The sequence below is a fragment of the Sturnira hondurensis genome, unplaced genomic scaffold (assembly GCF_014824575.4).
Source record: "Sturnira hondurensis isolate 20B ecotype Veracruz unplaced genomic scaffold, ASM1482457v3 Scaffold0003693, whole genome shotgun sequence".
Classification (NCBI taxonomy): Eukaryota; Metazoa; Chordata; class Mammalia; order Chiroptera; family Phyllostomidae; genus Sturnira; species Sturnira hondurensis.
The window spans coordinates 10,243,052-10,259,359 of NW_028076324.1; the positions used below are offsets into that span (position 1 = coordinate 10,243,052).

The window sequence follows — 16,308 nt, forward strand, 5'->3', positions numbered from 1 at the left end:
GGTGTGCACAGCAGCACAGCTCTCCCGGCAGCAGGAACAGGTGGGGCGGGGGCTACTTCCTCACAGGAGACGGCAGCCACCAGTTAGACGCAGCTTCCGAGTCTCGTGTGGCCGTGAGCAGAACCAGCCCTGGAGAGGCCCCGGCCGAGACCCACGCAGGAGAGCGGGAGTCAGCACTCGAGCCGCACCGAGCTCGGCCTGACGGGCAGATGAGGGTCGCCAGGACGCAGCTTCCTGCTCCCCACCAGTGTCGTCCCTGGCACCCAGGATAAGCACACACCTGGTGTCTGGAAGTTAATGCGTCTCATTTCCACGGGGTCCTTGGGGTGGTGGGGGGCGAGGTCCGCGTTGTTCAGTAGGCATTTGGTGCGGGGCTCTGAGTCCTTGCGTTTGCTTCGTGGGCGGGAGGGGGAAGAATCCGTGAGTGAACACACTCCAGGCACCAAGAGCGTCTAACCCAGCCGGTGGGAAAGGGACCATTTGTGTGCCCAACTGGGGTTCCCAGGATCACCCATGCATACGTGTGCAGTCTCCAGGGGCAGCCAGGCCCCTCCCCAAAGGCTCAGCACCACCCCATTCTCCCTCCTGCCTCAGGCCTCTCTGGGGCGGGGCCGGCTCTCACCTGTCAGGTTTGCTGCTCCCAAACACAGACACGGTGAGGAGGAAAGAAAAGACAGGTGAGGGAGTGCCAGCCACAAGGGGCCTGCTCTGTGATGGTGGGTGGCTCTCGGAACCTCTCTGAGCCTGGTCTCATCCAGAAAATAGGGCCGATCCTTTCTGCCGGGCCCACCCTCCTCCCTCTCCATGCTGGGACAGGCCCCACGTGGCCACTACACCCACCTCCTGCAGTAAACTGGGCAGAGACACCTTCTACCCCGCCTTCTTGCTGAGGAGTGTGGGGCTCAGGAGTCACACCGCTGGCCTGGTGTGAATCCCGGTCCTGCCACTTCCCAGGCCGGGGGACCGGGCTCACCCTCTGGGCCTCAGTTCCCCTCTACCTTGGGGAGCTTCCCCGACGATCTTCGGAGGTGACGCCTCCCTAGACCTTTCCACAGCACCCTCCTTTCTGGGAAACCCTCTCCTCTCAGGCAGGGGAGGGCCGGGGACTCACTTCTTATAGAGCAAGATGGCAATAACGATGCAGATGATGAAGACCACAGCCAGCACGGGCCCGATCACCCAGATGAGGCCCTCCTCCCCATCCACGATGGGCTGCGGGTCTGGGTTATCCAGCTGGAAGGGGTCTGAGAAGGGGCTGGCAGCGAACGTCTGCACAGGCGGGGCAGGGAGGCGCTCCGTCAGTGTCCACCCTCCCCTGCGGGGCCACATGCGGCCACGTCTCTCCCCTACTCTGGGCACTCTGTGGCTCCCAGGAAAACGAACCCTGGGGGTGGTCTGCATGGAGTGGCCCTGGCCAGTGGGGCATTCTCTCTGTTCCCCCTCTGCTTCAGCCGCTCTGACATCCCTTCTGTTCCTATTGGACTTCCAAGCCTTTGTACGTGCAAATCCAGGGGGGCTGTCTTCTGTTGAACTCCTACGTACCCAGTCAGAGCCCCAGTTCCCAAGTCCCTGCCTCTACAACACCTTCCCCCTGCAATGGCCCCAGCTTCTGTCTGCCCAGGAAGCAAGATCTGTGTCTGGCTCCGAGGTCAGGGCCCTGGGGGCCGAGGCCATTCTGGGGCCGACCTCACTCAGAGGGTGGGGCTGGACGTGGGCAGACGTCACCTAGGACTTACGGGCTCATTCTTCTGCAGCACCGCAAGCACAAAGAGAACGTATCGGTGGCCCGGCTCCAAGCCCCTGTTGTCAAAGCCACCGTACTGCTTCTGGTCACCAGGCTGGAAGGTGGACGGCAACATGGAGAAGCGGGCTGCGATGTAGGGCCGGGGCACCTCGAGCTGCCGTGAATGCCGAAGGCTGCGCCGCTGCAGCCGCGAGATGTCCTGGATGAGCTATGGGGACAGAAGTGTGGGCTGCTCAGAGCCCAGCTGGGAGCAACCGGGCTCACGACAGCTGGGAAAGGTCTGCCCCTTGCAGGTTGGGCCCTAGCCCTCACCTCCTCCAGGTCCATGTCCTCCGGGCTGCCCAGCGGCATCACAAACTGGCTGCGAGACTTGTGCAGCGGCACCATCACAATGAAGTAGCTCCTGTCACAAGACGAAGAGCCACAGGGCTTGTCTACAGGCGTGACCAGACGGATGCTGCCTGAGGTGCGTGGGGGCCTCCCTTTCTGAATCTTCCCTTCTACCCATGCAGCGGGTCCCTTCCCTGTAGCCCCAGCCATGCTCCAACCTCCAGGCCTTTGATTGCAGTGTGCCTCTACCCGGGAGGGAAGCCTATCCCATACAATTATACTTCTTGAATTCCTACACACCCTTAAGAGCCCCTGCTTCCACACCCACACGCTTTTGTAGCCCTTAATTCTTCTCTGCCTCTTGCTGCCACACCAAGAGGCTGACAGTATGCTCGGCTGTCTCCCCACCAATCTGGGAGCCCAAACCAGTAGAAGGGCAGGCACCCAGGGTGTCAGAAAACGTCGGGGAAGCAGACGCACAGCCACATGTGGCAACTATTCCCACGGGAAGCACAGGAACTGCCCGAGATGGGGCTGCCGTGTCACCCATTTTATGGCCGGAGAGAGGGAGGACTGAGGCACGGAAAGGTCAAGGGGCCGTTCACACGTCCGCTGGCTACGGGGTGTGCGCGGGATTCTGGGGGTCAGGGGCGCCGAACGTACTGGACAGGCACGGGGCTCTGGCCGTCAGGCAGGTGCACCATGATGAAGCCGTCGTTGTTGGGCCTGGTGGCTACGCTGGGCTTGCCGTTGAGCAGATTGAAGGCTGTCCAGGCAGTGACCGTCTGCTGGAGGCCACCTAGGCTGCTGCCGCGGTTGGTCAGCACGAAGTTGTAGAAGGTGTTGGGCTTGAGATGTGTGATGAGCCTTTTGGTGGTGCGGCCATCCACATTCAGAGTGATCCCACTGTACTGGATCTGCGGGCCAGGGCCAGCTCAGTGCGGCTCTGGGCTGACCACCGACCCAGACTGGATCCCAGACGCAGCCTTGACCCTGCTCAACTGACCCCAGATGGAGCCTCAATCCCAGCTGAGCTCTGACCCAAGGCTGAACCCCAACTCTGAGTCCCAACTCTGAGCCCTGATCCCAGAATGAACCCCAACCCAATTGATTCTTAACCCCAATTGAGTCTCAACTCTGGCTTAGCTCTAACCCTAAAACACAACCCCAACCCTAGAAAGAGCTTCAGTCCCTGCTCAGCCCCAATTTTGAGCCCTAATCCCAAGCCGGGCCCTGGCCCCAGGCTACCTAAGCCCCAGCTCTGAGTCACGCAATCCTGCCTGCGCCCTAATCCCAACAAAGCCCCAGCCCAGACTGCGCCTCGGTCTTCGGGAAGCCCAGCTCTCCTCAGCCCTGAGCCCATCTGAACCCCAACACCACCCCAACAAGCCTGGACCCCAGACCAAACCCCAAATCCAGGCCCCACCCACTGGCCTGCCAGGGGGCCACACCTTGTAGGGTGTTGGTGAGTTGTAGTTGTCGGGGAACTCCCAGCTGAGCAGGACTGACGTCTTCGTGATCATCTTCACCTTAAAGTTCTTGGGAGAGACTGCCAGGTAGCAGCCGAGCGGGAAAGAGAGAAGAGAAGCCCCATGAGAGCCAGGTGTGGGCTGGGAGGAAGGGGTTGGGGCGGGGCGGCCCAGGCATTCCCTGTCGTCCGCTGTGCCCGTGGCCTTCCTGCCTGGCCCTGGCCCGGCCCTGCCTGGCCCTGTCCCAAGACCCTGCTGGGGGAGACGGCGCGGCTGCAGAGAGAAGGCAGAGGAGGAAGGGGGTGGGGGGATGGTGGTGCCACTGAGGCACGTCCCACCTTTGCCAACGCCAGAGCCTCAGGGTCCAGACTCGCCTCGAACATCCACGAGGAAGCAGAAAAGTGACCACTTACCTGGGCGGGGGAGAGGGAGGGGCTGGGGCAGGGGTGGGCACAAGGCCCAGTCCGGCTCTGGTGCGGGGGTTGCCGCGCCTACCTTGGTCCCGCAGGAACGTCCGGTAGCGGACAGGGGGGCTGTAGGGGCCGGGGCCCCGGCGCGTGTGGGCGCGCACTTGGAGGTCATAGGCCGTGTCGGGCTTGAGGCCCTGCAGCGTGAGCATGTTCTCAGCGCCGGGCTCAGCCGCTGCTGGCAGCTCGGTCTCTCGGGCGGGGCCCAGGGCACCGGCCTCCCGGACTGCCACTGTGTACTTGACAATGGCCCCGTTGCGCTCGGCGGGCACCGGTGGCAGCCAGCGCAGCAGGACAGTGCCAGCCGAGGCGTTCCCAGCCGCCTCGAGGATCTGCGGGTGGCCACGGGGTGTGTCCTCTGGGATGCTCAGAACCGCCACCGCCTCCTCGCCCAGGCCGCCTCGGCTCCGGGCTGCCAGCCGGAACACGTATGTGGTCCCCTTGTGCACTCCTGATGCCGTGTAGTGGTCCTCAGTGGGCGGGAACTCGAGCGTGGCCAGGGGTGACGAGTCTTCGCGGCCGAACTGCAGGCGGTAGCCCAGGACCTGGTCCTCGGTGGTGCTGGCTGGGGGCTCCCAGCGTGCCAGCAGGCTGCCCTCAGGGGACTGCTGCACCGACAGGGTGGGGCGGCCCAGCACTGTGGGGACACAGGGCCGGCATCAGTGACTGCCTCCCAGTCACTGATGGGGGCACAGGGTAGGGTTGGTGTTTTTAAAAGTGGGTCTCAGAGAGGCCTCCCGCAGAAGCAGAGACCTGAAGGAGGTGAGGGAGGAGGCCGCAGGGAGGTCTAGGAAGGACACGGTTCCAGGCAGAGGGAACAGCCAGTGCAAAGGGCCTGAGGTAGGACTGTGCTGGGTGAGTCTAAGGCACAAGGAGGCGGCCAGGGACTCAGAGACCCCAGTAAGGGAGAACGTCCCCTGATTTCCGAGCAGGCCTCGCCTGTCTCTTCCTCTGGTCAGTAAGCCACGCGTGTCCTGCGTTGTTCATTTGCCCATTGCTGGCACCTGGTTAATATCCATGGGACACAAAAGTGTTCAAATCCTGCCCGTGTCCCACGGTTCTCCCAGGCTGAGTGGTAATGAATGTGCCAAAAGGGGTTTCGGGGTCTGGTTAAGGAGGGGGAAAGCAAGTTTCTCCACTGCAGGTCTCACCAGGCCCTTGGAGGGGTGGTGCTGTGAGGGGTCGCTGTGTGTGCAGTGGGTTGCACTCGGCAAGCATGGCTCTAACGCTACGTCCCTCAAACGTAGCGTCCCTCTAACGCTACGTCCCTCAAAGAGGAGAAGAGAGGAGGTGGCAGGGGCACTGGGCACTGCAGGGTACACAGCTTAGCCAGACTCAGGAAACACACGGGCACGACGGGCGGCAGTGTAGACAGGGCCTGTGTCGAGCCTAAGTGTCAGGCTGTGAGGTCAGAGGTGTGGCGCCAAGGGTCCCAGAGGGAGCAGTACGTGTGGGAAGTGGGACGGAGGCCTTTCTGTGGTTTCTCGGACACACTAAGCCTGTTCCCCTCTCTGAGTCTGCCTGGGCTGTGCTCTCTTGGAACACCCCTCCCTTATGTCTGCACAGTTGTCCCTGCCCCTTGCCCCCTCTCCAAGACTTTGTGGCTGGGGAGAAAGCAGACCCTTGGCACTGACAGGAAGAGCCAGAAAGGGAAAATGAGGAAGGGCTGCTGGGAGGTGGGGCTTGAAGGTGTGGCTGGGAAGACAGGCACAGCGCCCCAAGTGACAACCCACCCAGGGTGGTCAGAGCGCACAGAGGAACAACCCGGTGCTGGGCATGCCCAGAAGGAGCGTCAAACCAAGACTGCGGCATGGACGGGGGTGGGAAGCCTCCCCCAACGAGGGAGAAACAAAGTAAAGACCTAAAGTATGGGGAGGAGACAGCCAGGCCAGAGAGGGTGTCCAGGCAGCCGGGCAAAGCCAGGAGGATGCGGGGTTAGAGTCAGCCCTTAGCTATCTGCATCTGGCTGGAGCCAAGTGGCTACTAAGGAAGAGAGTGAGGAGGATGAGATGGGGTTGGACCTGGCTGGGCCCCAGATGCCCCCCTGAGCAGCGCCCACCCCTTTGCCCTGGAGGTTCCCCCTGCCCATTCCACCCTCTCCCCACACAGGCACAATAACTCTGTGGGAACACTGTGAGGGCCGAGGAGCTGTCGGAGGAGGGGTTCTCATACCTGCTCCCTTGGTCACCACCACCTTGGGTTTGCTGCGAGCGCCATCGCCTTTCATGGTGTAGGCGGCTACAGTGATGGAGTAGGTGGTCTCGGGCTTCAGGTTTGTGATGACCATCTCCTGAAGGCAGGGGTGGGGTCAGCGATGCAATCGAAGCCGAGACCAGCTCCATCCACCCTCCTTCCAGGGCTGGGTGCAAACAGGTGGGTGTGGGACCTGGTCCCTGGGCAGAGACGTGCACCCGACCGCATGCACAGACCCCGACAGGTGCAGGTCCATGCTGATATGGGCGCACGCAGCCTGACTGCACGGAGTAGGGCAGTTGCCTTTGTCCCAGTAATCTCGCTCCTATCCCCTTCCCCTAAGTCCGTGCTTGCAGCAGCCACCAGAGGGTACCTGTGCCGGTCCTCTGCCCACAGCCCTCCAGGGCTCCCACCTCCCTCAGGGTAAAAGGCCAAGTCTTCCTCATGGCTTACAAGGCCCTGCAACACCCGCCAGGTCCCCTCCCTGCTCTCTTCTCCTCCTCTTCCCCTCACTCATTCTGCTCCAGCTACAAGGACCACCTCACTGTTCCTCCAACACGCCAGGCATGGTCCTGCCCCAGGACCTTTGCCCAAGCTGTTCCCTCTGCCTCCATTATGTTCATTGGTGTGCTAAAATTTCCTATACCAGCTCACAAGGGCCAGCAGTTTTCAGGAATTTTGTGAGTCAGTTATTAAAGCCATTATTAAAAAATAAATTATATAAACTTATAATTAAATAAAAATGAAATAACTCAAAGATATTATATATGCAACCCCCCCCATTTATTCTACTACGTTTACCACCATCTATGCTATCAAAGTTATCTTGTCTCTTGTACCTTGTGGTGCAAACCTATAGCCAGCAGCTGGAAACTGACCTGGTGGGAGCACTCTCACCACTGGCAAAGGCTACATGCAGACCAGGGCTGCCCCCACCCGCCCATCTGGAAAGCTGACATTTACACCACTGTCCACACCCTGCCTCCCCAAGAGCTGTAACTAGACATAAATCTGTGTCTCTTTCCTGTCAATGCCCCTCTCTCACACTGAACTGTGACCCCAGGAAGGGCCGGCGGGGCTCTGTCTTGGTCAGGCTGTAGCCTGCAGTAGGTGCTCAGGAAATGACTGCTCATTCAAGGAACGCCACACACCTCCATGTGCACCACTACGCTCGTGCCCGTTCCCCACACATGCACATCGCAAACAAGGCCCAGCATGCCCGGGGCTGAGGGGTGCCCCCAGGTCAAGAGCATGAGGAGGGGGGGACAGGGATGCATGGACAGAGGGTCTCCTGCCCCTGAGCCTCGAATTTCCTCCCTCTCAGGGGCCAGGTGGCTGGGACGGGCTGAAACTTCCCTATGGGAGGGGTAGGGCTGGTGTCACTTTAACATCAGACCTGGGACTCTCAGAAGATCCTGTGGCCTCCATGTTGAAGGCAGAGAGACAGCCCAGTGAGGCAGTGACTTGCCCAAATTCGCACAGCAATCCCAACTCCGGTTCAGAGCCTCTGGGGAAAGTCTGAAAGGATGTGGTGCCACCTCCTTCCACTCCCCCCCGGGTCCACTGACCCCTCTCATTACGCAAGGGCCTAGATGAAGCGGACACTTTGGATAGAGAGAATTTCGAGGTCAGGGAGGGCTGAGGCAGGTGGTGAAACGGTCAGGCCGAGTTGGAGAGTGGCCCAGCTCTGGCCTGGGTACGGCAGGGGACATAGTGGAGTTGGGGAGAGGCTTGCCCCTGCAGGGAAGGCATTCCAGGAACAGCCTGAGCAAAGGTATGACAGTGAAGACCACAAGTGAGGCAGGGGGCTTGTGTAGCTGGGAGCCTAGGGGCCATCCAGGTAAGAACATGGATGGCCTCTGCCTTGTGTCCAGGGCCTCCTTCCAGGGTCCCCAGCAGGTGCCTCCTGGGGCTGCTGGGCCCACTTGCTGGCTGATGTGAAGACCAAGACTACAAGCTCCAAGAGGTAAGGGGATGTGCATTTGGGACCCAGGGCAGGAGACCCTCTGACACAGGGTGTGCGGGAGCGGGGGTGTCACAGCACGGCAAGGCATGGCCGGAACACAGCACACCAGCGGCCGGAGAGCGCTACTTACATATTCAGCCGTGTCATCCGTCTCCCACTGAGCGTGGGAGGAGGCGGCAGGGGAGAGAGGAGGAGATGAGCAGGGTGGCCAGAGAGAGAAGCAGCAAGAGGGCAGGAGCACAAGGTGGGGCGCATCCCTGCCCACCTGGAACCCCGCCCACCCAGGCCCCTCCCCAAGCCCCGCCCACCTGGGCATCAGCCAGCATGATGTCCTTTATGCGTGGCGGCCCCCGGGCCTCAGCACCCTCCATGCGCACGTAGTGGACCTGGTAGCCTCGAATCTGGCCGTGCTGCCGGCCTGGCGCCGGTGAGCGCCACAGCACGCGGATGGCTGTGGCGTTGAGCGCCTCCGCCTCCACCTTCCGCGGAGGCGCGCTGGGCACTGGTGAGGGGAGGGGAGCAGGAAGCGGAGGGGGAGGGTGGGGGGCACCGTTACTGGGGTGTCCAGTCCTGCCCCGGGCGGCTGCCCGATGCCAGAGTGCCAAGTGGCTGCTAGTTAACAGGGCGCCTGCTCTAAGTGCACACCACAGCCAGGAGAGCATGCCTCCACCACGCCTACCCCAGCCCAGGGAGGGGCCCTGGTGGGGCAACTGAGCAGACCGGAGCCTGTGGCCACCGCCCAGGGTCACATAACTTTAGGTGTGACATCCTCACATAACATCCTCACAGCAGGCCTTCCAGACAGGGGCTCTTTTCCCCATTTACAGAGAGGAAAACTGAGGCCCAGGGCGTAATCACAGGGCTAGAAACAGGCACAACGGGGGACAGAACCCAGGCAGCCAGCTGCCTGTTTTTACAGCCCCGGGTACGCAGCTGGCCCGCTTGGAGCAGCCCCCAGACCAGAGGCCTCTCCACCCACCTGCCCCTCCCCAAAAAGCTGCTTCATTTCCTCCCCATGCTAAAGACACAACATGGGGCTGCCAATAGAACCTTCCAGCTCAATGGCTCAAAAAGCAAACCAGGTTCAAAGGGGCTTGGTTTTATTGAGGAAGCTGTTCACTTCAAGTTGACCCAGGCCCTCAGCTTTCCCAAGGTGAGTGCCCACATCACTTTGCATCTTAAAACTTTCTTTCTTGCAATTGGCTCGGGCGGGAATATCAACACCGCAGAAACTGACTAACGGTCCAAATCCACCTCCGTCTCCCAGAGAGCTGCTGGTTTAATGTTATCGGCCCACAGTCGACATGCTTTTAGGTAGGATGGTTTATAGCCAGGAAGCTGTGGATGCTGGTTCATCCTAGGATAAATCTAAAAGCTAGGTTTCTGGGGTTAGAGACCATAAATTTTTTGCAAATGCTACTTGTTACTTCTTACACTTTGCTTCCACAGTTTCCACCACTGGAGCAAACTATAGGGCTGCCAGCTCAACTTTACAGGCACAAGGCTCAGGGAGCCAACGGTGCCCAGAAGTCTAGGGCAGAGAATTCCAAGGCAAGGAGCCCGGGATTTCTTGGGCAGAGTGCTTGCTTCCTGTCTCCCTCTCATGACTGTGGTTTCTACCTTTTGGCCACCAGCCAGCCCAGTTTTCCAGGTGGGAGTCTCCAAGGCGGGACAGATGATGGACTGGGGCCTGCGGGGGATCCCCAGGTCAGGGTGGTGCTTACCGTCCTCGTCGGTGCGGATGACCACGGGCGAGCTCTCGGGCCCTGGTCCCACCTCTGTGTGAGCGACAGTCGTGATGCGGTACTCCGTCCACTTGTCCAGTGACTCCAGCAGGATCTGAGTGGTGGTCGGGGGGATGCCGTTCACCTCCTTGGGTTGCGGGTCCTCCGAGCCCAGCGGTCGGTAGCGGACGCTATAGCTCACCAGGGCCCCGTTGTGCGTTTCCGGCGGCGGCGGGCGCCAACTTACCAAAATGGCCGTGGAGCGTGTGCTGACACACTTAACATCTTGAGGGGGGGCAGACGGTTCTATTGGGGGGGGGAGAACGTGGGAGTGGGGAAGGGAGGCGGGATGGGCAGGAGGGGGTGGGGAAACAAAAGATGGGAAAGAGAAAATAAAAAAGAAGATGATAACAAACAAAACAGGACCAAAGCAAAGAGAAGTCGAACCCAAAAGAAGCGGGTGTCAACCGAAGGTGAGATGGGCGGGTGGGGGCGGGGCTGGGAGGGCTGGCCAAGAACACTGCTCTCACTCATGTGGCTGCACCTACCTGACACATAGTAGGTCATGGGCAGTGAGCAGCCACAGCCCCTGTGGAGCACACCAGTGTGTGCCAGGCATTGTGATGAGGAACAGCAATAAAAGACCCATTCATTGGGCACCCACTATGGGCCATGCACCATGCCAAGCAGAACAGCAATAAAAGCCCTGTTTACTAGGCACCTACTATGTGCCAGGCATGATGCCAAGGACTTCAAAGAATAACAGCAAAAGCATCTATTTGGTAAAACTCCCACTATATGTCAAGCGCTATGCCAAGTGCTTCACAGAATAGTACATGTACTTATTTACTGAACATCTCACTATGTGCTAAACCTTCTGCCAGAAGAATAGCAATAAAAGCCCCACGTATGGGGCACCTACTATGTGCCAGCCACCATGCCAAAGTGGAAAAGCAATAAAGCCCCATTTGTTAGGTAACTACTATGTGCCAGGCACTGTGCCAGGAAAAAGGTCCATTTACTGGGCACCTACTATGTGCCAGGGATGGGTAACAGTAAATACATTAATCTACTGGACATCTACTGTATGCTAGAGGATTGGCAGTAAAAGCTCCATTTATTAGGCACCCAGAGCTTCACAAAGTGACAGTAAAATATTTATTTACTGAACACCTACTGTGTGCCAGGGATTATGCTAGGTAATAGCAGTAAAAGCCACATTTATTGGGCATCCACTGTGTGCTAGGCATCGTACTACAGCTGCCCAGGGTAGCAATAAATGCATTTACTTACCAAACACCTACTGTGTGCCAGGGGAATAGAACATTAGGGGAACAATCGTAAAAGTCCCTATTGTGTGCTTGGCATGGTCCTAAGTTAACAGTAAAAGCACCTATTTCCCGAACGCCTCCTCTACAAGAGACCCAGAGGCTACCCCATGGCTATGTCAACCAGGACCCAGTCTAGGCCTCGCTGAAACTGACGCTGATGTCTTAAGCACCTACTATGTACCAGTTAGCACGCCAGAGGCTGTACAGAGTAATACCACAAGTGCCTGCTTATTGCATACCTACTATGTTGGTCCTAGGCTCAGAGCTTTATAGAGAGCACACCCCATATTTAGTATGTACTGTGCGCCAAGTTCTCAATAGATCAGAGTTGTTTTGAGCCCCTACTCTGCACCTGGCACCACACTAAGCATTAAAGATCAACAGCAAGTCTTATTTATTGAGGACCTACTATGGGCTGGGCATCATAATGGCCCTCTAAAGATAAAAACAGCAGTTGCCTTTCACGCAGCCCCTACATGTGCCACCAGGCACTGTGCTGAAGACTTTACCAGGTAACAGTAATAGTCTCCACATTCTAAAAAGCATGCGCTGTGTGCTAGGCACTGTACTAGGGGGTTAACTGAAAAACAGTAACGGTTCCCACATATAAAGCACCTAGTATGTGTTAGGCACTGTACTAAGGGCCTTGTAGAACATTGATAGTTCTCACTTCTTAAGCACCTACTATATGCCAAGAACTGTATTACTGGATAACAGTAGTAGTCCCCATACATTAAGCACCTACTGTATGCCAGGCATTATACTAAGGACTTTATTGGATAACAGCAATAGTTTCCTATATTAAGCACCTACTGTATGCCAGGCACTATGCTAAGGGCCTTATATACAAATGGTACTAGTTCTTATTGAGCACCAGTTACTTGGTGCCCGGGGCTTTGCAGGTAATAAGCTCCGTATTCTGAGCAAAAACCAAGTCCCGGCACCGTGTCAGGCCCTTTCAGGCTGACAGCGGCTCCCGCCCGCACACCTACTTCGTGCCCAGCACCACGCTGACTTCTTTAAAGAAAGCACCACTTGTTGTATGCCAGGCATTGTACCAAGGACTTTGCAGACCAATAATAGTAGCCCTCGTGTTTTGGGTACCTACTGTGTGACTGGAATGAGGTTAACTTTGCGACAAACTGCTAACAGCTTCGATTCATTGAGTGTCAATGATATGCTCAGGTCACAATGATATGCACTGTGACCATCTATGTTCGGATTTAAAACAGCAGCTACATATCTAGAACACCTACTGTGCACTAGGCATCATTCTAACAGTGATAGTTTCCACATATTAAGCACCTACTGTGTGCGCTGAAGGCTTTATGAAACAGTCTCCATGTGTTGAGCACCCACTAGGGACCAGACCCTGTGTTAAGGGCATTAATAAACACCCTTGAGGTTAATAAACCTCAAATTCTATGCACCTTGTGTACACCCATCACCCTAAGCACTTTACAGACTCAAAATGGATCCCACTGATCATGCCTCATTTAATATTCACGGCCACCCTGGGGAGCCCCTCCAGCCCTGCCCCATGTTACAGGTAGGGAATCAGGTTCAAAACCCCACCTGCCTGGGTTTCCTGTTATCACTGATTGAGTACCTACTGGGCGCTCTTCATATAGCACCACCCACTTTATAGAGGAGGAAACTGAGGCCAGGAAGTGGCAAGCTGCCAGCCAAGGGCATGTGGCAAGAGGCAGGATGGGAACCTGGGCTCAGCCGCTCTCCAAGGGTGACCTCGGCGTGTGGCTGGGAATTCTGACCTCAGCCTGTACCGTCTGTGAGCTCTGGGCAGTTGAGGATGGCTGGGACCACACTGCCCCTGCCGCCCAGGACACGAGTCCACCCTTGCCTAGAGGGTGACACCTTGCTGGATGTCAAGGCACAGAGAGCCCTCCCCACTGTGCCAGCCCCATGTGTTCTCTGAATATGTGTTTGCAGGGTGCTCATTACATGCCCACCCTGAGCCAGACCCTGGATCCAGAGAGGGTCGGAAGCCTCTGTCTCCAAACCCAGGCTACAAGAGACCCCAGAGGCTATCCCGCCGACCCACTTTAACTGGAGTGACCCTGCAGCCTCACTCGAGGTGAAATACCAGAGTGCCCCCTCCCACATTTCTTGACCAGCCGCCCCAATCAAAAGTGCCCAGGGGAATCAGGCAGGAGCGAAAAAACCAACCAAGGAATGTGCCAGAAGAAATGAATTCGCTGAGAAAGGGGGAGGAAAAATAGAACCAAAACCATAATAAAATATGAAACAACAGTGATGGTGATGATGATGAGGAAAACCATAATAAAAGAAAGACGCCTTCCAGGAAACTCCCAGTCTGGTTACCTACCTTCCGCTCTTCAACTGCTAACTTATATGACTTTCTTACGAGGGAGGGAATGGCGAATACTGAGCTACAAGGCCAGACCGAGCCCTGGGTGGGTCTCCAGACGCAAGCGGGCCTACAGCCCTGCTCCGGACACACTGGGGCAGTGTGGCCACGCTGCGGTTCCAGACTGGTGCCGATGAGGCGGGGAGGGGGGATGGTGTCAGGGGAGACCCACGGCTGAGTGGTCTGGCTTCCACCTACCCTTGAGTTCAGCCTAAGAAGCCCACAGCCCCGGGGGAGACACGCCTGGCCCTGAGTCTCGGTTGCCAGTTTTCTCAGACCCCACCCGTCTTGGAGTGAGAAGTGAAGAGTCCCTTCTCGCCTGGTCCCTGTCCTGGGCCGCCCCGAGGTCCGCATGGCTGGGCCAAAGCCACTTTCTCGACGGCCCCGGAGGCCGCCTCCTTCACAATCCGGCCCAACCTGCATGGCATCTCAGGAGGGGGCAGGTGTGGATGGCAATCAGGCAGGTGTGTGCAGCATCCTGTGACTCCAGATTCCCCATGTCTGGGCAGGCCACCCTCTTGGCAGTGGGGCAGGAGATTTGGGGGGCTGAATTTAGGCTCTGGACTGTCCATGCAGCCCAGAGCTGCAGGGGCTGGTAAGGGGCATGCAGGGTGGGCCGTCTTTGTGAACCTGCTTGAGACCAGCGCGTACTCACCTGGGTGGCACCTGTGCCAGTCTCTCACGTGGCTGCCCAAGCCACAGGACACCCTCACTGATCGCCTCACGCACAAGAACGCCCAGACACCTGTGACCTGCAGAGCGCTGGGCTCGGCATGGAGAAGCGTGGAGGGAGGAAGGGGCTGGGGGTGGCAGGGTGCTGTGTCTCCGAGGCCCCTGACCCCAGCAGTTCAGACACCCTGACCCGAGTTGCTGTCATTCTCGACTGACCAGTGATGCCCCACCAGGTGCACACACCCGGTGGGGGGTTGGGGAGGGGCAGCTCGAATGTTTGCACACTGAGGCTGCTTCCGGTACAAGGCCTGGATGGCTACGCGTGACTGACTGAGAAGTGGGAGGGGAGGAGGGCCACAACGACGAAGGCCACGGCAGTGGAGACCACGGCGGTGGAGGCCACACCAGCGGCCACTCGGGGCTAGGCTGAGCAGAGAGAGAGAGCAGAGGGAGGAGAGGGAGGCAGCACCAGAGCGGGAAGAGGGGCCTTCACATGCTCTCTGAGCTCAGAGCAGGCCGGGAGGGTGGTGGCGGGGGCCACAGTGTGGCCCAGAGCCAGCTCCCAGCTGCAGTGTCCTGGCCACAAGGTAGCTTGTTTGTGACAGGGAGGCCAGGCGGGCACAGCACAGAACTCTAGGAATTTGAGAGCCCTGTACTGAGCCCTGCAGTACCCCTAAAACCCAGTGTCAGCTCTGGCCCCATCACCCCTGCCCTTGGCCATGGGGACCCTGTGGTGGGGGGAGAAAGGGGTGCCAGGGGGAGCTGAGATGGTCTCCGCACCCTTTTCTCTCCCTGGGGTGCAAGATGCGACAGCCTTGTGTACCCTTCCAATCAGCCCCAAACCGGGGAGGAAGAGAAGTGCAGTTAGCAACTCCTCCCAAACTGAGGGCAAACCCGCAAAACCAGCCCCCAGGAAGACAGAGAGCAGAGCCTGCGGAACCCCGCTGCCCTGGCGGGAAGAGAGAGGACAGCCCTGGTGGATGGGCCTGAGGTCCAGGAGTGAGCAGGGGATGGGCCAGAGGCACCCCCACCCACTATGGCAGGCTCAGCCTAGGTCAATGAGCACAGAGGACATCTGCAATGGCCAAGGGTGTCCCCCCCCCCAAAGATGAGGGCGGGGTCCGAGAGACACCTACTGGACTGCAGCGTGCGCTGCCGCACCACCGAGGTGAAGGCGCCCAGGCCTTGGGGAGAGTGTGCCGCCAGGCGGAAGGCATACTCTGTGTTGGGCTTGAGGTCATCCACCACGAACATCGTGGCTGGGTCGAAGGTCCTCCTGACCTGGGAGCAGAAACAGGGGCGGCGAGAGAGACACAGAGACAGAGAAACAGAGATTTAGAGATGACAACCAAGACAGAAATGGACACAGAGGGAAGGAGATGCAAACGGGCATAAACGGAGAGATCACGGAGGAGACAAACACAAAGACACAGAGAAAAGAAATGGAAAGACACACAGAGACAGAGACACCAATGAATTAGAAACAGCGAGAGAGGGTGAGACACAGGAGAGAAGAGGGAGAAAGAAGTGGGCAGAGGAAAGAGAGACAGACAGAGACACGGAGAGATGGGAAAATCAGCAACACGGGGCAGAGAGAGGAGGGGAGAGGTGTTGGACGGAGCCAGCAGGATGGCAGCAGCAGCCCCTCAGAGTGGGTGAGGGAGGCCCTGGCAAGCGCCTCCCAACCCCGCCTGGCCCCCCAGGTACCTCTCTGCCATGCTCGCCTTCCCGGAACAGGAGCTCATACATGACGATGCTCTCTTGCCTTGGGGGGCTCCACGAGAGTCCGATGCTCGTCTCTGACTTGGCCTCGGCCCGGAAATTCATGGGCTGGCCAGGCACTGGGGTAAGGGACAAAGAAACAGAAATGGGGAGAGGACAGAGAGGGGTCCACCCCTGGCACGCTTAACCTGCCAGGTGTCTGCATTCTCCTCACAGAGCCCCATGGAGCTCAGGCTGTTTGTCTCCAGATACTTCCAGAATGCTCTCCTACTCTTCTTACTACTCTTTGCTTTCCAGGGGG

The 16,308-nt window shown here is 58.3% G+C and overlaps 1 protein-coding gene across 8 annotated transcripts in view; it reads right to left on the reverse strand.

Moving 5' to 3' along the window:
• Positions 1-16,308, reverse strand: part of PTPRS (protein tyrosine phosphatase receptor type S) — a 95,995-nt gene that overhangs the window by 12,208 nt on the left and 67,479 nt on the right. For 3 of the 8 annotated variants that reach the window (XM_037042633.1, XM_037042635.1, XM_037042632.1), the window contains exons 9-22: positions 15,993-16,126; positions 15,422-15,566; positions 9,894-10,199; positions 8,478-8,671; positions 8,300-8,326; positions 6,183-6,300; positions 4,039-4,647; positions 3,526-3,623; positions 2,738-2,991; positions 2,057-2,147; positions 1,737-1,952; positions 1,112-1,269; positions 623-634; positions 281-393 (exon numbers count right to left, since the gene is read on the reverse strand). In XM_037042633.1, coding sequence (XP_036898528.1) covers positions 281-393; positions 623-634; positions 1,112-1,269; positions 1,737-1,952; positions 2,057-2,147; positions 2,738-2,991; positions 3,526-3,623; positions 4,039-4,647; positions 6,183-6,300; positions 8,300-8,326; positions 8,478-8,671; positions 9,894-10,199; positions 15,422-15,566; positions 15,993-16,126 — 2,475 coding nt within the window. The remainder of the gene's footprint in view (positions 1-280; positions 394-622; positions 635-1,111; positions 1,270-1,736; positions 1,953-2,056; positions 2,148-2,737; positions 2,992-3,525; positions 3,624-4,038; positions 4,648-6,182; positions 6,301-8,299; positions 8,327-8,477; positions 8,672-9,893; positions 10,200-15,421; positions 15,567-15,992; positions 16,127-16,308) is intronic. The other 5 variants (XM_037042636.1, XM_037042634.1, XM_037042640.1 and 2 more) reach the window with 3 other exon arrangements.